Source organism: Piliocolobus tephrosceles, chromosome 8, assembly GCF_002776525.5.
Source record: "Piliocolobus tephrosceles isolate RC106 chromosome 8, ASM277652v3, whole genome shotgun sequence".
In the NCBI taxonomy this organism is placed as follows: Eukaryota; Metazoa; Chordata; class Mammalia; order Primates; family Cercopithecidae; genus Piliocolobus; species Piliocolobus tephrosceles.
In genome coordinates, this window is record NC_045441.1 from 143,865,818 (window position 1) to 143,888,132 (window position 22,315).

A 22,315-nucleotide genomic window follows, 5' to 3' on the forward strand; every position below is an offset into this window, starting at 1 on the left:
TCCTTCCTTCCTTCTTCCTCTCCTTACTTGACCTGTTGGCTGCTTCTGTCCCCCCAAAAGATATGCTGACATCCCAACCCCCAGTACCTGTGAATGAGGCCTTATTTGGAAATAGGGTCTTTGCAGATGGGATTGATTCAGATGAAGTCATACTGGAGTAGGGAGGGCCTTAATCCAAGGAAAGGGCCTTCTAGAAGAGGAGAGATGCGGGGAGGTGACCTCATAACACGGGAGAAGGCCACGTGATGACAGAGGCAGGGACCACGTTGCTGTCTACAAGCCAAGGAAGGCCCAGGACCACCAGTAATGCTAGAGTTGGAAGAGTCAGGCACAGATCCACCCCTCCAGGTTTCAGAGGGGACGCAGCCCTGCCCATGCCTTGATGATAGACTTTGGGCCCCCAGAACAAGGAGGCTCCACTTCTGCTATTGAAGCCAATAACAATGGGGGTTGTGTGTGGGGATTGCGCGGCAGGCTCAGGACACTCACACACACCCTGAACCTTGTGCTGCTCCGGGCCAGGTGTGGGAGGCGCAGCAGTGAGGGAGGCCGCAGCCCCATCCTCGAGGGTCCCAACCCAGCCGCAAAAACCCCATGAACAAGCTCGGCGAGCTGAGTACTGCTACAGAGAAAGAGAAAGTTACAGGAATGCACAGTCACTCAGGTCCTGGGGAAGGCCTCCAAGGACAAGCAGGAGTTGCCAGGAAGAAAACCAGAGAGCACAGCTCCTGGGGCAAAGAGTGTGCACTCCCGGGAGGGCCCAGCCGTAGCACTGGGTGTCTGAGCCATGCGAATGCATTCTTTATGCTCCATCTTCCTCATTGCTTCTTATTCATTTTTCTATCATAAGGATTTTCCCAACTTGAGTGTGGTTGTTGCCATTTTAAAAACTGTTACATAATATCCAATCAAGCAGATGCACCATCATTTCCTAAACTTTTCTATTTGTGCATGTTAGGTTGTTTCAAAGGCTTACAAGATGGATAATTTAGGCTTGTCAAGGATCCTCATTTTGAAACATAGCTGTCCTTTCAGGTTAACCTAGAGCATGGTTGCATTTCGTTTGGTCATTTCAACAAACTTTAAGCACTTCTCTTCCGAGTACTGTGTCCCAGGGTGCTAGAGATGTAACGATGAGTGGAAGGAGCCACCATCACTCATGGAGCTTGCAGATGAAAGAGTAGCATCTACAAGTTCCAGAAAGGAGAAAGGCAATGTGCTAAGCAAACCTACATGGATAGGGTGGCAGGTTAGAACAGAAGACCGAAAGAAGACTGCAGCGTTTTGCCATCTTCCCTGAAGAAGTGGTGTCTATTGCCCCACCCAAGTCTGGGTTGGACCTGAGACCTGCTTTGGCCAGTACCTGTGGCAGAAGTGAATGCCAGCCTCTGGAGGCATCACCAGCCCATGAACCTCCCAGCCCATTCTCAGCCTGAGAGAAACAGTCAGCGGATGTCTTCAGCCTCTGGCTTAGGGTGAATTACTCAGCACAAGTGGGCTGGACCTTGTCAAAGAACGCAGGAGGCTTCCCTAACAGAATGACAAGACCTGAAAGATGATCAGGCATTTACCAGGCGAAGCATAGATGAAGCTGTGTTTGCAAAAACACCCTAGTAGAAAAGGGCAAGGTGAATTTGATGCACAAGAAAAAACAGTAGCCCACAGTGGCTCACTCCTGTAATCCCAGAACTTTGGGTGGCCGAGGCGGATGGATCACTTGAGGTCAGGAGTTTGAGACCAGCCTGGCCAACATGGTGAAACCCTGTTTCTACTAAAAATACAAAACTTAGCCAGGCATGGTGATGGGCACCTGTAATCCCCACTACTCAGGAGGCTAAAGCAGGAGACCTGCTTGAAGCCGGGAGGTGGAAGTTGCAGTGAGTCAAGATCATGCCACTGCGCTCCAACCAGGGTGACAGCAAGACTCCATCTCAAAACAAAAACAAACAAGAAACCAGTAGCTCAGATACCTGGGGAGAAAGGAGAGGGAGAAGCGTGTTCTGTGCTGAGGCTATAGAGGTTGGGGGCCAGGCCAGGCACAGCCCGGCAGATACAGGTAGGGAATTATGTATCTATTCTCAGCCAAATGGAACTACTGCAGTATTTTGAGTAAGGTGAGATTTGATGAGATTGCATTTTTCCTTTTTTCTTTCTTTCTTTTTTTTTTTTGAGAGGGTATTGCTCTGTCTCCCAGGCCAGAGTGCAGTGGTGTGATGTCAGCTTACTGCAGCCTCGACTTCCTGGGATCAAGTGATTCTCCCACCTCAGCCTCCCAAGTAGCTGGGACTGCCAGCATGCACCACCAAGCCTAGCTGATTTTTGTGTTTTTGTAGAAACAAGGTTTTGCCATATTGCCCAGGCTGGTCTCAACTCCTAGGCTCAAGCAATCTGCCCACCTTGGCCTCCCGAAATGCTCAAATTATAGGCATAAGCTACCTTACCCAGCCCCAAGATGTGCATTTTTCAAAGATCATTTAGGCTGCAAGCCAGGACAGCAGACTAGAGAGGACAAGGGTGCATGCTGGCAAGGCAGTTATTGAGGACTGGAATGATCCAGGTAAGCGATTACTGCATGGTGGAGGAGATGCAGAGATGTGGATGAATTCAAAGTTTTTGGGGAGATAAAAGCAGTAAGACTAGTGATGGGTTAGATGTGACGGTTTGGGCGGACACTGCTGGTTGCTTCCTAACCAACATCCCCCTCCCACTCTCTTCTCAATTAATCAAGTACCCTCCCTATCCAGTGATTGTCATCCGTATGTGTCAAAGACACAGGTTCATTCCAAGTTCAATTCAACCACAGCAATTCCAAGCATCTTGCCAACTGCTGGTTTGGGATGGGTGTGTGTCATAATTGCGGAGACGGGATGTGAGAAGGGGTGGTTGGCAGGCATCTAGACAGGCATCATTCTTCTCTTTTACAAAGTGGAGACATGTGGAAACATCCTAACACCTCGTTCCTGCCTCTGGATGACATCAGCTGCAGGCGATCGCTGGAAATATGGCAGCCATTCTGGCACCATGAGGGAGTCGGCCTGAGGTTCACAGCAACAGGCTGAGTTGGGCAGGGTAGACATGTGGACGACACTTGAGCTCTGGTGACACTGCTGAACCTCCATGGACTGCCTGACTTCCTGGCTTCATACATGTGCTTTCGTCTGTTTTCTCCTAATTGTCTAAGCCATTTTGAGTTAGGGACTATGTTCCTTACTCCCTAAGCCTATGTTGGCTTCAGCATGGTATTGGCCTGCTCAGGTCACCACAACAAAGTACCAGAGCTGGGGGTTTAAGCCACAGAGACTTACTACTCATAGTTCTGCTGCTGGAAGTCCAAGATCAAGGTGTCAGGAGGGTTGGTTCCTTCTGAGGTCCCTCCTTGACTTGCAGACAGTCGTCTTTTCCCTGTGTCCTCACATGGCCGTCCCTCTGTGTGTGTCTGCGTCCTAGTCTTCTCTTCTTATAAGGACACCAGTCATAAGTTTACTATGGGCCTTGTCTAAAGGGTCCAGCCCAAGATCTCATGTTACCTTAATGGCCTCCTTAAAAGTCACTGGACCCATCTTCACATACAGCCACATTAGGGGTTAGGGCTTTCACATGAATTTTGGGGGACACAATTAAGCCATAACCAGCAATACCGGGAAATTTCATGTCCACATGGCAAGACGTCCACAGGTTGGCCCATCAGCGTTGGTGGCCTCAGCCCATCGGGGACCTGCTGACTGTGGCTCCACCTCCCTGTAACGTTCTTGGTTTTCCCACAGGGATGCCAGATGGCGTCCGCAGCTCTAAGCTTCAAACCCTCAGAGCCCTACATCTGGAGGTGTGGAGGATCACTCCTCACCCGTCAACTTCCATTTGTAAGGAGAACGTTGCCAGACACCCCCGCAAGCCCCTTCCCGCTCCCATTGGCCAAAGCTGTCCCGCAGCCTGGCGCGGCCCCGGCCCTGGCGTGGAGACGCAATGATGGTGCTTGGCTCAGGCCAGTGGAGCTGCACTCTCGGGGGCTGGGACGGGCCAACCCGTCCTCTGCAGCTCTTGGCAAAACTGAACAAAATCAGGGTTTCTCTCAGCAAAACCACTCCTGGCCCAGAGACCCCAGGACATGCCACGATGCTCAGAGCGCCGGGCAGCGATTCAGGGCGGCAGCCGGCGGGAGGGTGCTGGGCAGGGGCGCGCGGCCAGCTGGCGCGGAGGCAGATCGAGCCCCGAGGCTCCTCAGGCCGCGCGCCCCAACACAATCTCCACGGCAACCCGACTGCAGGAGGGACTCCCCATTGAGTTTTAACCCAAATTATATTTTCCAGGTCTAAAATCAGAGCCGCTGTGGAAGGAAGTACTCATGGTAACAGTTTCGAGATGCTCCGCGTGTGAGGACCGGCGGGGAAGCAAGAGCTGGGAAACAGGATTTTAAATGGAGCAGCAAGCCCCGGCCGCTCGGGGCCCAAACTGCAGTGCGCTGCTATGTTCCTTTAGAAAAAAGAGGCAAGGTAGGAGGTTGTGATGTTGCTGTTTGTTTTCAGGGAATATTGTAGTTTCAGTGTAATTCTATTTACCTCCGGTCTTACTCAGTTACTTTTGACGTGCGGGAGAATGGCCTTTAATCATGTGACCAGCAAACGCTGTTTCCTCTGGGGAAATGCGGACAAATCCACAGTGGAGAGATTTTTGATCCTAACAGCAAAGGGTCTTTGGTTAGCCTCCAGGTAACCAGAAATCCAATCCATGTGTTATTTATTTATTTATTTATTTAGACAGAGTCTTGCTCTGTCAACCAGAAATCCAATCCACATCTTATTGATTGATTGATTGATGATTGATTGAGACAGAGTCTTGCTCTGTCTCCCAGGCTGGAGTACAATGGTGCAATCTCAGCTCACTGCAACCTCTGCCTCCTGGGTTCAAGCAATCCTCCTGCCTCAGCCTCCTGAGTAGCTGGGACTACAGGTACATGCCACCACACCCAGCTAATTTGTGTGCGTGTGTGTATTTTTAGTAGAGATGGGGTTTCACCATGTTGGTCAGGCTGGTCTCGAACTCCTGACCTCAGGTGATCCACCCGCTTCGGCCTCCCAAAGTGCTGGGATTACAGGCGTGAGTCATTGCACCTGGCTGAATCCACGTTGTTTAAATCTCACTTTTTATCTTTCTTTTATTCCAGTAAATCTTTTAATTTTTTTGAGACAGAGTCTCACTCTATTGCCCTGGCTGGAGTTCAGTGGCACAATCTCTACTCACTGCAACCTTCACTTCCGGGGTTCAAAAGACTCTCCTGCCTCACCCTCCCAAGTAGCTGGGACTATAGGCATGAGCCACCACGCCAGGCTAAATTTTTGTATTTTTAGTAGAGACAGGGTTTTGCCATTTTGGCCAGGCTGATCTCGAACTCCCGACCTCAATTGATCCACCCACCCCAGCCTCCCAAAGTGCTGGGATTAACAGGCCTGATTACTCTTTTAAAGTTTTTATGCCAAGTTTCTTGAGTACTAAATTTATCTTCTGTACAATATTTGATAATGTCAAGAAAAGTCTAGAAAAATACGCAAACCACGTTGCTTATTGTTGCCTATTTTCCCAAGGCACCCAGCAGAGCTATTTTTGTGTTGACTCCTGTTCCCTGGGTTCTTGCCAGTGAAAGTTACCCACTATGTGATTAAAGAGGCTTGGGGGCAGTCACGTCTACAGCGAGCCGGGGGAGCAGGGCCCTGAAGCAATGACCACAGCTTGCCTGGGCGCAGTGCTTCCCGCACACATGCCAGACACCCGCTGAGAATGCCACGGGTGCCATCGTGAAGTCAGGGGTAGACCATCTGGGGCAGATACTGTTCTTATCAAGCCCATTTAATGGACAGGGGAAACTGAGGCTTACAGCGGAGAAGCACAGTGCTTCAGGTTGTCCCTGGCTGCAGAGCCAAGATTCAAAAGCAAGTCTGTCTCCAGAACTCAGCCACCCATCACCCAGGTGCCGTCTGTGCAATAGAGAGGCCCTGAAGCGAACGCTGATGGTGAGAGAGCTGGCGGGAGAGTGTGGTCCGAAAGCAGTGTGGAGACGTGTTTCTAAAGCCAGAGTGCCCCACGCCAGGCTCCGTGCACATCACAGCGTCCCACATTACCAATGAGGAAAGTTTTGTTATAGAAAGAACCTTACACGTACAACTTGTGTGAGTTCTGATAAACTGATGAGGAATGATGAGGCTGACCTCATCTCTCATACAGCGAGCCCGGCCACCTCGGCCACCTCGGCCACCTTGCGGCCCCTTCAGCCCCATCCAAAGGAATCCCAACTTTCCTAGCAGACTCAGGCACTTACTGGCCTAGGAGGAAAATAATTTCCCAAGAAAGCATCTAAAGACAGCAGAGTGAGCTCCAGGTAAGCTCCCAGCTGTCCAGCCTGTCCTGTGGCTGAGGAAGCCGGGGGGCGGGTGTGTAGACAGCCAGTCCCACTTGGGATGAGGTCGCACAGTTCCTGTCGTGTTGATAGGAAACATTTTGAGAGCTGTGGCATCAGCTCCTCTTAGGAGGGGCGGCTTGGTATCCTCAGCAGAAAGAGCCCCAGCTGTAGAAGGATTAGGGGAGAAGCCCCTCCCAGCCCCCGTGCTGCTCACTGCTCTGCGGCTCCACCGGCTCGAACAAGTGCTGTGCCTCTGACAACCGCCTGCTGCAGAACCCAGGCGAGGCCTGCGAGGCACATGGCGTCTGCTGCCTGTTCAGGCGAACCACTAATTTCCAGGTCAGCTCCAGGTCAAAGGCCACCATGTGCTCCAAGACAGTCCAAAGCCTCCCTCATCCACTGCGGACAAATTGGTCAGTCTCGGGCACTCGGAGCTGAAATAGGGATTCAGGGAGTGAAAGAGGACAGGGGCACACAGGCCGAAAGCCAAGTACCAACCAAGCCAGCCTCTCCCAGGACATCCCCTGACACAGGAGCCTGGGGAACAGCCGAGTCCCCCAACAACCCCTGTCTTGGAGGACAAAACAAAGCCAAAGCTGAGCCGTGGCATTCTTTCTAAGCAGGGTGAATAACCATTCTCCTGTCTCCATGTTTTCAATGCCATCTCTATGCATCTGAGTATAGATTTGAATCTCAGAGAAAAAATACTTGAAAAGCAGGCATTTTGTGCATGGTTTACATTTTTAAATCAAGTGCAGAGGACTCGGGGAAAGGCCCCAGGTGCTGGCAGTATCTGGGGAGGAACCATTTCCTGGCTCACAGAAGTCTCACTGTGTCCTCCCGTGGTGGGAGGGGTGAGGGGCCCCTCTGGAGGCTCTAAGGGCGCTAGCCCCATTCATGAGCCTCCACCCTCCTGGTCTAATCACCTCCCAAAGGCCCCGCCTCCCAACACCATCCCCTAGGGCTTCAACATCTGAATATGAGGGGACATGAACATTCGGACCATAGCAGTTAGCCCCCTGTACCGGGTCAGGCATGCAGGGAGCCTGGCTCTGGGGAAAGGGGGTGCCAAGGCTGAGGTGCAGGTGACCTGGCTTGGTCAGAGCAGCCTGACTCTGTGAGAACAGCAGCAGGTAACCCACAGCCCCACAGCTGGCACATGCAGGACCTCCCACATCAGTACCTAGGTGCTGCCCCTGTGCCAGCCACAGTGCTTCATGTGTTTTAGCCACAGCTCCCCATGAATAAGCGGCATCACCGGTACTTTACATATGGGGCCTTGAGGCACAGACAGTGTCAGTCATTTGCCCGGGGACCCACAGCCTGGAAGCAGCTGGGGCTCAGGTGGTCACCCTCCTGTAGGGAACACCATCAGAACCGAGAGGATCTTTACCATCGCCTAATTCCCAATGAACTTGTTAAAGTTCTATAAAATGGAGGGAAACCTAGTAGAAATGGCTGAGCTCCCAATGGACAAACATATAGAAGGACAGACGAGGAGGCTGAGATTCTGCACAGCGTGGCTGCGGGCCATGTGCTGGAGGAGTGGTGAAGAGGAGGTAGGGCCCTGGAAGCAGGGGAGCCCTTTGTCACAGCAGCCACCCAGGACTTCTGAGCCCAAAGCCCTGGCAGGTGAGGCAAGGGGCTGGAAGAGGAGCTTCTTCCGGGAGGCGGCTCCACGGTGTCAGGCCGTGCGGCCCAGAGTCGTGGGGCACCTCTGCCCGCGAAGGGCTCTCTCCTTCTCACCATCAGAACCGAGAGGATCTTTACCATCGCCTAATTCCCAATGAACTTGTTAACGCATTTTTAGTGTAATGAAAACATTAGATCAATCCCTAGCAGGGACCGTTGTCATTAAATCGATAGCCCGGGTGGTCCATCACACTGACAGCTGACGTGCGCAGGAAGGTCGGCTCACAATGAGAGTCACACAGTGCCCTCCACAGCGACGGGGGTGAGGGAGGGGGCCGGGAGAGAGAAAAATCTCCATCTGAAGCACCTTGAAAAGAGAGGACAGATAGGATTGTGTCAAGGTTGCAGGTGCCCTGGAGAAGAGCAGGGTGACCACGGCAGCGGCTCACTGAGAGCGCACCTGCACGGGTGGCTGTTTCAGCAGGAACAGAGCAGGTTCTTATAGTGTCTGCAGTGCGTGCGCCACTAGGAGTCCCACCACACACTCCTTCATCGTTGCTCCAAATGAGTCCCACAGACCAAAGAGAGGGCCGGGGAGAGTAGGGGCAGAAGTAAATCCTATAAAAGAAGCCCAGGGTGAGCGCTGGGAGTAACCACGATGGGAAGCCAGGAAAGCGAACATGGGGCCCCGCCGCTCAGGACAGGCCTCCGCAGGCAGCGGCTGAACACGCCGCTCAGGACAGGCCTCCGCAGGAAGCAGCTGAACACATCCTCCAGGAGGTGTGGGTTTCGAGAATGCGTACCCTGGGCCTGAAAGCCTCATGTTTTCGGCTTTCTAAGCAGGGATCTGCACTAAGAGAAAGGGGAACGGGGATGGGACGATGAGAACAGCTGTTCAGCACACCGATGTGTGCACCCAGAAGCATTATAACCACAACTCTCCAGTATATGCCTATACATGTGTGTACACACAGACACACACGCATACACACGCACATGCACACACACGCTCATGCACATGCACACACACGCCATGTGGGTAGCATCTGGGATGTACCTGAGTTTACCACCAGACCTACGACAGAACCACAGAGGCCGAGGGGAGGAGCTCAGCAGCGTGGTGTCTGTGAGTGAGCCTGCGGGGCCCAGCAGCTGTGGGGCCTGCAGAAACCGGCAGGTGAGGGGGTGAAAGTCTGGGGTCCCCGTCAGCACGGGAAAAGATCCGGCTGGGGAAGCAGAACACACTAGAGAGGGAAAGTCACTGGCAAGGCTGAGCCCGGTGTGGGTTTCTGCAGACGGTCCTGGAGAATGTAGACAGTCCACGGAAGACAGCAGAGCACTTCGAGAAGTCAGCCAAGTGTTCAAGAAGCATACAGACAACAGCCAGTTAGAAAACAAAAGAAGAGGCCGGGTGAGGTGGCTCAGGCCTGTAATCCCAGCACTTTGGGAGGCAGAGGCAGGCGGATCACCTAAGGTGAGGAGTTTAAACCAACCTGGCCAACATGGCAAAAACCCATCTCTACTAAAAAAAAAAAAAAGACAAAAATTAGCTGGGCATGGTGGTGGGTGCCTGTGATCCCAGCTACTTGGGAGGCTGAGGCAGGAGAATTGCTTGAACCTGGGAGGCGGAGGTTGCAGCGAGCCAAGATCACGCCAAAAAAAAAGAAAAGAGAAAAGAAAGAAAATGAAAGAAAACATTACGTTAACACCAACAAGACAGGGTAGCCAGAAATAAATGAAGCACTGGTGCCTTAGGGTATTGAAATGACTCTGTCCACCTCTACAGTGAGGAGAGCAGTTAGTTAGATAACCCACAGAATGCACAGCGCCGGGAGCCAGGCACCCGTGTGGAGCTGGACTCCAGGGGAGGAGACGACATTCACGTGGGGTCAGCGATCCTGACCACTGCGCCACTCTGGTGGGGAACGCTGATAGTGGGGGAGGGTGGGGGAACAAGGGGCCCATGGGAAATCTCTGCACTTTCCACTCAGTTATACTGTGTAGCTAAAACCGCATAACAAAATAAAGTCTATTTAAAGGAGGAAATTTACAGGATGCATTTGAAGAAAATCTTGAACTCTATTGGGAAATAGTAAAAAGATTCAAGCAAAGGAGATTGTTCTTAGATAGGAAGGCTAAGCATGGTAAAGATATAAACCTGCATCTATATACGTCTAATGAGATAAAGATCAAATAATAACCTTTTTGACCTTTATAAAATAACCTGAAAGTTAATAGAAAATATGAGTAATATGTGATATTAAAATATAAAGGTATAATAGGAAATATATATAATAGTGGTGCAGAGGCCGGGCACGGTGGCTCAAGCCTGTAATCCCAGCACTTTGGGAGGCTGAGACGGGTGGATCACGAGGTCAGGAGATCAAGACCATCCTGGCTAACACAGTGAAACCCCATCTCTACTAAAAAAACACAAAAATCTAGCCGGGCGAGGTGGCGGGCGCCTGTAGTCCCAGCTACTAGGAAGGCTGAGGCGGGAGAATAGCGTAAACCCGGGAGGCGGAGCTTGCAGTGAGCTGAGATCCGGCCACTGCACTCCAGCCTGGGTGACAGAGGGAGACTCCGTCTCAAAAAAAAAAAAAAAAAATAGTGGTGCAGAAATAGTTAAAAACAGCCAAGAGTCTAGAAACTTCCATGGAGTCCAGACTCTGAAGCGCACAGGAATTGATTACAAGATATTATTTAAAATAATAACAGTAAGGTACTAAGCAAAGAGTTGATGAGTGTATATTGTAACTCATTAGCCTCAATTTCTACCACAACCCGTTATACCAAAATTAATTCCAGGTGGATTCAATATGATTCTTTGAGGTAATCTTCAAGCGTGCTTAGTTTTGCCAGGTGGGATCATGCATGCCTGTGGTCATAGCTACTTGGGAAGTTGAGGTGGGAGGATGGCTTGAGCCCAGGAGTTCCGCTACACTCCAGCCTGGGGGACAGAGAAAAACCCCCACCTCTTAAAAATAAAGAAACAGGCCAGGCATGGCAGCTCACACCTGTAATCTCAGCACTTTGGGAGGCCAAGACAGGCAGATCACCTGAAGTCAGGAGTTCGAGACCAGCCTGACCAATATGGAGAAACCCCGACTCTACTAAAACTACAAAAATTAGCTGGGCGTGGTGGTGCATGCCTGTAATTCCAACTACTCAGGAGGGTGAAGCAGAAGAATCGCTTGAACCCAGGAGGTGGAGCTTGCAGTGAGCAGAGATCATGCCATTGCACTCCAGCCTGGGCAACAAGAGCGAAACTCTGACTCAAAAAGAAAACAAACAAAGTAACAAACAACAATGTGTGCCTTGTTTTTATAAACATGAGATGAAACCAAGAAGTCATAAGGAAAAATATTAATAAATTATATTACATCAAAAATTTGTAGAGCAAAAGCACCATGAGCAAATTCAAAAGATAAATGAAAACCCAGAAGCATGCAATACCTATGAGAAGAACTATTTTAATTTTGCTTAAAAGGCTCTTATAAATTATTAAGGAAAAAATAACAGCCTAATTTTTTTAAATGAGCAAAACAGGCTTAGAATAATAAATAATTCTAAGCCTGCCTCTTCTCTTTGCTCATTTTATGCTATTTATACTATGCTCATTAAATACTATTTATTTTTTATTCTAAGAAGAATGGTCAGGTGAAAACGTATCAATCTCACACATAATTTAAGAAATGCTAGGGCCAGGTGCAGTGGCTCACTCCTGTAATCCCAGCACTTTGGGAGGCCAAGGAAGGCAGATCACTGGAGGTCAGGAGTTTGAGGCCAGCCTGGCCAACACAGTGAAACTCTGTCTCTACTGAAAATACAAAAATTAGCCGGGCGTGATTGTGGGTGTCTGTAATCCCAGCGACTCGGGAGGCTGAGGCAGGAGAATCTTGCCTTGAACCCGGGAGTTAGAGGTTGCAGTGAGCCAAGATTGTGCCATTGCACTCCAGCCTGGACAACAAGAGCAAAACTCGGTCTCAAAAAAACAAAAGAAAGAAAGAAAAGAAAAGAAAAAATGAAATGCTAATAAAATTAAGTGATGACTTTCTTTTATCAGATTGGCAAAAATTGAAAATATGCAGAGTTGATTGAAGCAGTTGATTGAACAAACCATTCACATTCTAAGTGCACAAACCATCACATTCTAAGTGTTAGGTAGTGAACTGGCAGAACTGATAGGAAGTCCACAAAAACTATCAAGAAAAGAGCTCCAAACTCTGTTAGTAAAAAATACGGTTAAATAATGCTGTGTATAGCATGTAATTCGTGTTTAAAAAACAAAAACCCAGCACCTCAGACCTTACTAGTAAGAGGATAGCTACTATCAAAATATCTGAAAACCACATGTTAGCGAGGAAGTGGAGAACCTGCACCCCTGGATGCTGCTGCTGGGGGTGTAAAACGGGGCAGCTGCAGTGAAAAACAGTACGGACATTTCCCAGCAAGTTAAAATAAGAACTCCCATAGCACCCAGCAACTTCCCCTCTGCATATAGACAGAGAATTGGAAGAAAGATCTCAAGGAGATATTTGCACTCCCGTGTTCATAGCAGCAGGATTCGCAGCAGCTGAAACACGGATGCAAACCAAACGCCCATCCACAGATGAATGGACAATGCGGTCTGTACGTGTGACGGGATATTACTCAGCCTTAAAAACGAAGGGAATCCCGACGTGTGCCACAACCTGATGGACCTCAAGGATATTTTGCTGAGTGAAATAAGCCAGTTGCCAAAGGACAAATACGGCAGATTCCGCTTACCTAAGATCCCTCAAGTGGTCAAACCCACAGAGACAGAAAGTAGAACCGTGGGTGCCGGGGGCTGGGGGGTGACAGAGCGGGGAGTTCATGCTTCACGGGGACAGAACTCCAGTTTGGAGAGATGGAAAGTTCTGGAGATGATGGAGGCAAGTGATGGGTGCTCAGGAATGTGATTGCCTGTAACGCCGTGGAACTAACTGTACATTTGGACGGTTAAGATGGAAAAGTGTAGGTTACGTGCATGTCACTGCAATTAGAAATGAGACCCAAGCCTCACGGATCAGGTAGCATTCACACAGTTGCACCAGAGACACTGTCAAGGGACGCCCACCCTGGGGTGGGCAAGTGTAACTGGCTGCAGCTTTGGTTCAAGCCCAGGAGTGGGCAAGTAGGGGTGGAGAGGAGTGGCACCTACATTTTCCACAGCAAGCATGTACAGATTTTGTCATTATCATTATTATTATTATCACTATTGAGATGGAGTCTTGCTCTGTCGCCCAGGCTAGAGTGCAGTGGCATAAGCTTGGCTCACTGCCACCTCCACCTCCCAGGTTCAAGCGATTCTCCTGCCTCAGCCTCCCAAGTAGCTGGGATTACAGGCGTCCACCACCACACCTGACTAATTTTTATAGTTTTAGTAGAGAGGAGGTTTTGCCATGTTGGCCAGGCTGGTCTCAAACTCCTGACTTCAGGTGGTCTGCCCGCCTTGGCCTCCCAAAGTGCTGGGATTACAAGTGTAAGCAGCCACACCCAGCCCACTCTTCGTAATTTAAAAGGGGGAAGAAAATGATCTGACATTTGTGAGAGGAACGGCAGCCAGAAAAAGCCCACAGCCAAGGCATGACACTCAGCAGAGACCCCACCACCGGGCAGGGCCCTCTTGGGGCAGGCTCCAGCAGCTCTCTGTCTACACCTGCTCCCTGAAGCCTCCCTGGGGAGCCGGAGCCTGCATTTCCTGAGCTTGAGGCCAGGAGTAGCAGCCACATGCTCTTCCCAGCATTGTCATGCTTATTCCATCACTAGGGTGTGGGCGTCCGAGGCATGCCAGCACTGGCTGGGCACAGAGGTGACACGGTGCGACACAGCGGGGAGATGGCACCACCTCAGCAGTCCCACGTGGATCCTTTAGGGGGACGGGTGGCCTAGAGACAAGCCCGGCCCACGGGGCGGAGGCCGGTCGATGAGCATCCGTGGCGAGGTCATGAAGGAGGCCGCTGGTTCCTGAAGGCTGTCGTGCCCCTTCCTAGCCCATTCCTGCCACACTCTGCCAAACAGGGAACGGACAACGGCCTCAGGTCCAGCCCATTTCAGAGGCCACCAACAGATCACTGGAGGTCAGCGAGGGCCCTGGAGGTGCTGGCCCCAGGGTTGACAGGCAGAATCCCGCAGCATGGGGCACACTTCCCAGTCACAGCCCACCTTGACCCTCCAGACTGTGTGGTGGCAGTAAAACCACAATAGCTGGTGTCGGGAAAGCAAAGGAACAAGGTCCAAAGGGTCTTCTCCTTCTAGGGTCAGGTACCACGAGGGGGGTGTCTAAGCAGGGGCCTTGTACCGAGACCCTGGTCACCCTCAGGGGTGCCCTGGTGGAGGATGGGCAGGGGTTGGTGGTGCCCAACATGCAGGGGCGGGCAGAGGTGCAGCAGCCAGCAGGGGAGGCTGGAAAGGAGGACCTGAGGATTGGCCACGAAAGCAAGAGGCGCCTGGAGGGGCGAGGGCCATGAGGCTGGGCCACCATCTCTCACCACATACAAAGGTCAACTCAAAACCGATTAAAGACTTAAATGTGAGACTGTAAACTATAAAACTACAAGGAGAAAACATAAGAGAAACACTTTATGACATTGGTCTGGGCAAGAATTTGGGGGGTAAGACCTCAAAAGCATAGGTAATAAAAGCAAACATAGACAAATGGGATTCCACCAAACTAAAAAAACTTCTGTACAGCAAGGAAGCAATCAACAGAGCAAAAGGAAAGCCTATGGAATGTGAGAAAGTATTTGCAAGCCATACATCTGATAAGGGACTGATAACCAAAATGAATAAGGAACTCAACGCAACAGCAAAAATCAAATGGTCCTATTTTAAAATGGCCACCAGGTATATGAAAAAATGCTCAACATCACTAATCACCAGGGAAGTGCAAATCAAAGCCAGAGTGAGACAGCACTGCACACCTGTTAGAATGACTCGAACCCAGCAAAACCAAACCAAGTGTTGGCGAGGATGAGGAAGAAAGCAGACCCCGTACACCATTGGTGGGGGTGCTAATTGGTGCAGCCATTATGGAAAACAGTAAGGAAGTTCCTCAAAAAATTAAGAATAGAACTTCCCTATGATCTAGCAACCCCACTAGCGAGTACAGACCCAAAGGGAATGAAATCCCTGTGTCAAAGAGATACACTGAAAAGTCACAGTGCACCTCATAGATAGGTACAATGATTAGGTGTCAATTAACACAAAATTTTAAAAGAAGAAGTGTTGGCTCTGCCAGCCCCAGCTAAATCGGATGGCCCATTGGCCTGTATTGGTCCATTCTCACATTGCTATGAGGAGCTACCTGAGGCTGGGTTATTTATAAAGAAAAGAGGTGTCATTGGCTCATGGTTCTGCAGGCTGTACAGGAAGCATGGCTGGGGAGGCTCCGGAAACTTTCAATCATGGCGGAGGGTGAACACAGACATGCCACGTTGTTTACTGATTTTCTATGACTGTTTTTGTGCTCTGACGACAGTTCAATAGTTACAACAGAGACGGCACGGCCTGCGGAGACGGAAATACTTACCAGCTGACCCTTCACAAAAACAGGTGGCCACAGAGCCACGTTCAGAGTCATACCACGCGTGGCAGGGAGAGAGCCAGGGCTTTAGCGACCCACTTGGACATTGACCCATGGTTGTTGAGGGCTGTTTCTGGGGGCACTAACTCCCTGGCATTTCCAGCCTTCTTTGCACTCAGCAGAGGAGGCCAGTAATCTGCTAGAGGCCAGAGGAAGCTCTTAGGTGCCCACATCAGGCAGCAAGTGGGTGCTAGGAGGTGTCAGCAGGGTACCAACAGGCTGGTGACCCCTTTACCTCGGAGGGAGGCAATCCACACAAAACCCTTCACCACTGCTCGGAGATGGCAGGTGCCAACGTTAGGCATGATTTCAGTTCTCAGTAGCATTAGCCTCTTCCCACAGGACTTACGAAGAACAGCCCAACACCATAGAACCCCATGGAAGGGGCTCAGCTGCAATGTCACCACCCAAATCCTCCAGGAAGGGAAACCAAGTCCAGGGCTGTGTGCTTTGCCAAGAGCCTCTCTCTGACAACATAGCAATGATTAGCAATAAGGTGGCAAAGAATGCTGGTTTCATGCATTTTATTACTAATATGACTCCTGGAAGGAGGGCAGGCAGGACACTCACTTCCCCCTGAGTAGGTTAGGTTTTCTGTATTCTGTTTTGCGAGGCAGGATTAGGAGAATCGCTTCAGGACATGGAGCAGCAGCGCTGCTGCCTCTGCGTTCACCGTGAGTACTCAGGGCCGTTCGTGCCAGAGAGACAGAATTCAACCAAATTGAAGGAGACGAGATGTCTCTTCCCAGGTTTCCCTAAATGGGTTGGCTTCCAATGGAAGAAAATACTGAAAGAGATTTTAAAAGAGCAATGCAGAATGAGACAGAAAAAGAGAAGAAGAAGAAACCCCTAAGACAGGAGATCTCATCATGGAGTTGGAGCTGGACCAGGTGAAACAGTGAGATCCAAGAGGGGCCCGTGCCACCGCACCCTCTTTCCCGGGGGTCTCCATTTCTCTGTTGAGCTCGTCCTCTCTACCTCCCATGCCCTGGCCCTGGGGCTTGCCGGCTTCCTGACTCCTCACCCCACTTCTCCAAGCTCCGCCTTTGCACCCACCTGGCGTGCTCCAGCCCTGCACCTGGTCTGTTCAAAACTCATCAGCAAGTCAAAATGTCCGAATGCCCGAATACATGTCTATTTGCAATTATATGCACAAGCTGCAAAACTCTATTAGGGACTATGTCCAGTTTTGAGATAAACGTGACCAGGAGTTCTAACATTTCCTCCTCAGCCCTCAGGGGCTCAGGGCCTCCTCCTGGCCTGCACCCCGCAAGCGCATACCACATTCTTTAAACCCGAGGCCAGCAAGCGGCCCTGCCTGCATCTGCTCTTCACACCACTCTCATGTATGGGGAGGGATCCACTGCCAAAACGATTCTGAAAACCTTTTAGGCCTTTCCAGAGCATCCTCCCCAAAGCTCATACCCCCAGAACCCCGCTCTGTCCCAGAGCACACAGCGTGCTCGCCTTGGCCTGTCCCAGAGCACTGACAAGCTCATCTTGGTCTCTTCCAGAGGCACTGCTAGGGCCCCCAGCCTGGGTTACGCATTTGCATTTGAGCAGCAGCTTCCTGGAAACAATTCTTTAGAGTGAAAAGCAGGCCCTGGGTCTGGACAAAGAGAATGTATTTTGGGTGATGGGTATCTTTTACTTCATCTCCAATCACCCAAACCCCAGGGGGTGCCTGCTGATGCTGTGTGGAGTGGACGTGGGGACTGACTCTGGGAAGCTTCTTGGAAAAGGTTCAACTGACACCCACCAGTGACACGACAGCCCCTGTGGAGACCCTGACTCACACCTCCTCCATCATCAGCCCCTCCACTCTCACACCGCAGCCCCAGCCCACTCCCTCTCTAGCAGCTCCCATGGGATGGGCCCTTGTTTCAGACAGTCTCTGTGGGCTCCCAGCCCTGCCTTCCCCTCCACACCGTCCCCAGGCCCTGGTGCCCAAACAGGACACCTGAAGCCACCGCCCCTGTCCCGTCCCCCTCTTGGTCCCAAAACGAGGCTGGAGAAGCCAGCGCCAGTAAGAGAGCCAGCCTCGAACTGCCCAGGCAGAGCTTGTTCAGTCCTGCCTGCAACCATGGAGCCAACAGCTATCCAGGAGAAGCACAGGCAGAGGCAAAGAGCAGAGGCCCCCCAACCCAGACCCAGCCGAGGTCAGTCAGTAGAGGCATCAGGGGCTCTGTCCCAGCCTTCAGAGCCTCTTCTTCTCATGTCCCCAGTCCCTGCCACAGCGGGCCCTGTCCTTCTCGCTGGGGCCACCGATTCTCTCAAGGCTCTTACACCGCCCATTGTAACCCACGCGATGGAGGCCGCCTGCTCTTCCTCTGTTCTCTGATCAGCTAAAAGCCACCCACAAATTCCTGCATCGAGAGAGCAAGCTTTAGCCAGGAGACCTGAGAGTGTGTTTTTAAATCAATTGTAACTAACTGGTGTCTTGTAACCAGCAGGCGTGTGAGAGATGTCGTCCAAGGCTCAGGGACAGGTGCCTGCCTCCCCCGGCCGCCAGGCTGAGCCATGGCCCCAGCCCACCCCAAGTGAGCTCAGAGAGGTGAAATGCCTGTCCGAGTTCCTGGAGCCAGGGCACAGCGGGGGCAAGGCTGGAACCCAGGGGACCCCAAAGCAGCTGCCCTCGAGACTGGACGCAGGGCCTGGACTGGAGGTGCTGAGAAGGACCCCCAAAGGGCTTCTCTTTGAGTACCCTCAAAGGAGCTGGGTAACAGGGAAAGGCGGTGGCCCAGCAGCCTGGCCCCCTTGGGGAAGGGTTTGCTGGGCTCTCTGGAAGCCCCTGGGCCCCTGTGGCACCCCCCTTCACACACACTCACCTCCACAGAACACCTCCGGATCCCGGGCACCCCGGGCCAGCGCAGGCCCCAGCAGCAGGGCCAGCAGAGCCAGGGGCAGCAGCATGGGCCCCATGCCAGCTGACCGACTGTGCCACCTCACACCGGCTTCCTCCCAGGCCTCTCGCGGGTCCTTCCGCCAGTGCTGGGCAGCAGAGAAACGGCATCTGAAGGTCCCCGGGCTGCACCGCCCTACATACCCGCCCCACCCTGCAGGTGCTGCGCCTGGGCCCCTTCCCAGTGAGCCAGCTGCACCTGCGCCGCACAGCTGGTCCTCTCCTGGTCCCCGCCCCACCCCACCCCCACCCCAAACCTGCCCTGTCTGCCCTTCCCTCAGTACCCAATCACCCCCACCAGACATCCCCACAGCTGTCTAAGGCTCTCACACCTGTCTCAGGTTCCCACACCCTCATCCCCATCCCACCACCCCGCCTCCCGCCCCGCCCCCACCTCGCCCTGCAGCGGCTCGTGCTGCACCTGGGCCCACTTCAGGTGCTCAGCAGCCTCGGCCCAGTTGGTCAGCACCCTGTGCCTACCCTCACCCCTAGTCCCCCATCCCGGCCCTCCTCCTTCACCCCTTCACATCCCAACCCCATCCCTAGTCCCCACTCCAAGGCCAAGTCCCCATGCTTTGGTCGGTCCCCAGCCCTGTCCCATGATCTCCACAACCAGCTGAGGTCCCCACACCCATGTCCCTGTCTCCAACCCACCCCTGTCCTGTCCCCACCCCCTGCAGCCCCCATCTGCCAGGGCCATTTTACCGTCCTCTGTGGACCACAGGTATGAGCCCTGGAGCTCAGGCCCTGCCACTCAAAGCCCTGAGGGCAAACCCTCCCCCTGCAGGTAAAGGTGTGAGGTCCCTGGGCCCCTCTGGGTGGGGGGACATCCTCCAGGGTTCTGAGAAGCTCCTCCTGTCGGGGACCCTGCCTTTATCTTCCTGGGGACCTTCCCACCCCCATGCCACTCTCCTTCTCCTTTGTACCCTCCCATGGCCCCCCTTTCCCCACTTTATCCCCGCACACCCCATAAGCCTCTGAGTGGGAGGAGCTGATGCGTGTGCACTCTGACAGGACCCTGCCCTGAAAGCAGCGGCCCCTTCTCAGAGGAGCAGGGCATAAAAAGCAGGGCGCCCCCCTGGCCACCTCCCCTGGAGGTGGAGCCTCCACGGGGGTTGACTCAGAGCCTGCACTGGTGACCTCCCTAGAATACCCTGCTGTGGACCCAGCGGGCCCCGTGGGCACAGGCGGTGGAGACGGAAGGCTAAGTGTTTAGTGCAGGGAGGAAAACGCTGTTCTGAGTGATGGTCTCCACGTTCATCTCATCTGCATTTTCCATGGTGCTCTGTTTGCTTCTGAGCACTTGGTCCCTAAAATAATGCTGCCCCCATTGAAGATGACAACAGGGAGTGACATTTAGAAGAAAATGGAGGTGAGGAAGAACAGGGCTGTGGGGAGAAAGGAAGGAAGGAGGAAAGATAGAAGGGAGAAAAGAGGGAGAAAGAGAGGAAGGAGGAGGGAGGAAGGAGGGAAGGCAAGGGAGGGATCTCCTGGTAGCCACTGGCCCGTACGGACCCTGCATCCCTCTGAGGACCCTGGCACCTTTTGGTGCAGAATAGCATCTGGAAACCAAGCTCCGGGTGCTCACTGCATTCATTGCTGCAGGGGTGTCATGGCTCCCAGGCTCTCAGGGAACAGAAGGAGGAAATACCTGTATATATCCATACAGACAGACATGCTCAGCCCAACACACATGTGTATGTCTCGCTGACTGTTGCTGGGTCTATGTGTACATTTTACTGAACCTGTCAGTTGACACTGAGACCCCAGTCCCAGTCTGGCCACCTCCGGTTCTTTCTCATTTTCTCCCTTTCCAACATTAGTAGGCCCTTCTCCGACAGCAAGAAACAGGGCTTCTGTCTTCCTGGAAAGGTGTATTTGCTCCATTCTCTGCGTATCTCCCCAGCCCCCGCCACTTCTTCATGTCACTTGCTCCCCTCCCCAAGCTATGTCATTTACCAGGCCCCAAAGAATGAGCTTGTGGGATCTTTATGGACAGTTTGCTGCATGCTAGGATCTGTGCTTTATGCAGGGATTCATCTTTAATTCACTCAATATTCCCAACCTGTAGATAGGAAACCGAGCCTAAGGAAGACCTAGTCATTTGCTCAAGTACACTTGCTCGTATGGTTAGTGACATCATTTCATTTTTAGCCAGGGCAGCAGTGTGCTCAGTTCCTGGTCACCTTGCTCCTAGGTATGTCTAGGAGACAAAGCTCTGGCCGGTGAGATGTAAGTAGAGGCTGTTGGTGGGGCCTCTGAAAAGTTTGTTAAAAGTGGGAAGACTGGCCGGGCGTGGTGATTCACGCCTGTAATCCCAACACTTTGGGAGGCCGAGGCAGGCGGATCACCTGAGGTCAGGAGTTCAAGACCAGCCTGGCTAACATGGTGAAACCCTGTCTCTAATAAAAATACAAAAATTAGCCGGGTGTTTTGGCGGGTGCCTGTAATCCCAGCTACTCAGGAGGCTGAGGCAGGAGAAGCACTTGAACCCAGGAGGTGGAGGTTGCAGTGAGCCAAGATTGAGCCATTGTACTCCAGCCTGGGCAACAAGAGTGAAACTCCATCTCAAAAAAAAAAGAAAACTCAGTAAGGGTGTGAGCAAAAAGAATAGCAAAATTAAGAATTTGATAACACAAGGAGTTGGTAGCGGTCTGATGAAACATCAGTCTCATATCACTTGTAGGAGTGTAAGTGGGTGCCACCTCCAGGGAGGGTAACCTGGTAATAGTCAAATGACCATTTAAATTCTAAGCAGGCATCCTGGGTGACCCAGTGATTCCTCCTGCAGGAATTCACTCCACACATACACTCACACAGGTGCACAGTGGTTCCTGTCTGAAGTTACTCATTGCAGCATTGTTTGAAACAGCCAGAGATAAAAAAACGATCTGCTTTCAGTAGGAAACATGTTTAAAGTATGGTGCAATGAACTACCGTGTTAGGGAAAAGAAAGGGAAATTTCTTTATGGAATGCTATGGTATAATCTCCAAAACTTATTTTTAAGTTTAAAAAAAAAAGATTCCAAACAGTGTGTATATAGCAGGTCCTTGACTTGTGATGGTTTGACTTGTAATTTTTTGACTTTATAAGGATGTGAAAGTGACATGCAGTCTATAGAAACCATACTTCAAATTTTGAGATTTGATCTTTCCCAGGCTAGGATATGCATTACGAACTCTCTCAAACCTGGGCAGGGGCAGCCACAGCCCCCAGTCAGCCCTGAGACCATGAGGGTGAGCAACCTGCCCTCTGCAGTGGGCTGTGCTGCCCAGTGATGCTGCCAGCTGTGGGCTGATGTGAGTGTTCTGAGCATGGTTAAGGTAGGCGAGGCTACGCTGCAATGTTCCCTTGGTTGGGTGTATTAAATGCATTTTGACTTAAAATACTTCCGACTTATGATGGGTTTACTGGGATGTGATGTCATCCTAAGATGAGGAGCGTCTGTAATGTAATATGCTACTCTTTAAGTAAAATAAAATATTTCTGGAAGGATACCAAGATCAGTCTCCTCTGGGTAGAAAACCTAGTGGCTGAGGGCCCTTGGATAATAAAAAACCTGGCCTTTGTCCCTGGTTCCTGGGTAGGAGACTCTAAGTCCTGGGAACTTCCCCAGTGGTTAAACTGTCTTCATTATTCACATGACTCATGGTGGGCCCTGGTAGCTTGTACTGATGAGGTGAGCCAGCGTGGCCCCTGGATACCTGCAGGATGGGAGGTGGCCACGAGCAAACCCAATCATGTGATTAGAGGGCTAGGACTTTGGGCACAGGCCTGTCA

General features: G+C 51.7%; 1 protein-coding gene across 1 annotated transcript in view; it reads right to left on the reverse strand.

The window, feature by feature from the left end:
* CNPY1 (canopy FGF signaling regulator 1) overlaps positions 1-22,315 on the reverse strand; it is a 92,848-nt gene that overhangs the window by 51,169 nt on the left and 19,364 nt on the right. The window contains exon 2 of the mRNA XM_031936100.1: positions 18,461-18,623. Coding sequence (XP_031791960.1) covers positions 18,461-18,554 — 94 coding nt within the window. The 5' untranslated portion in view covers positions 18,555-18,623. The remainder of the gene's footprint in view (positions 1-18,460; positions 18,624-22,315) is intronic.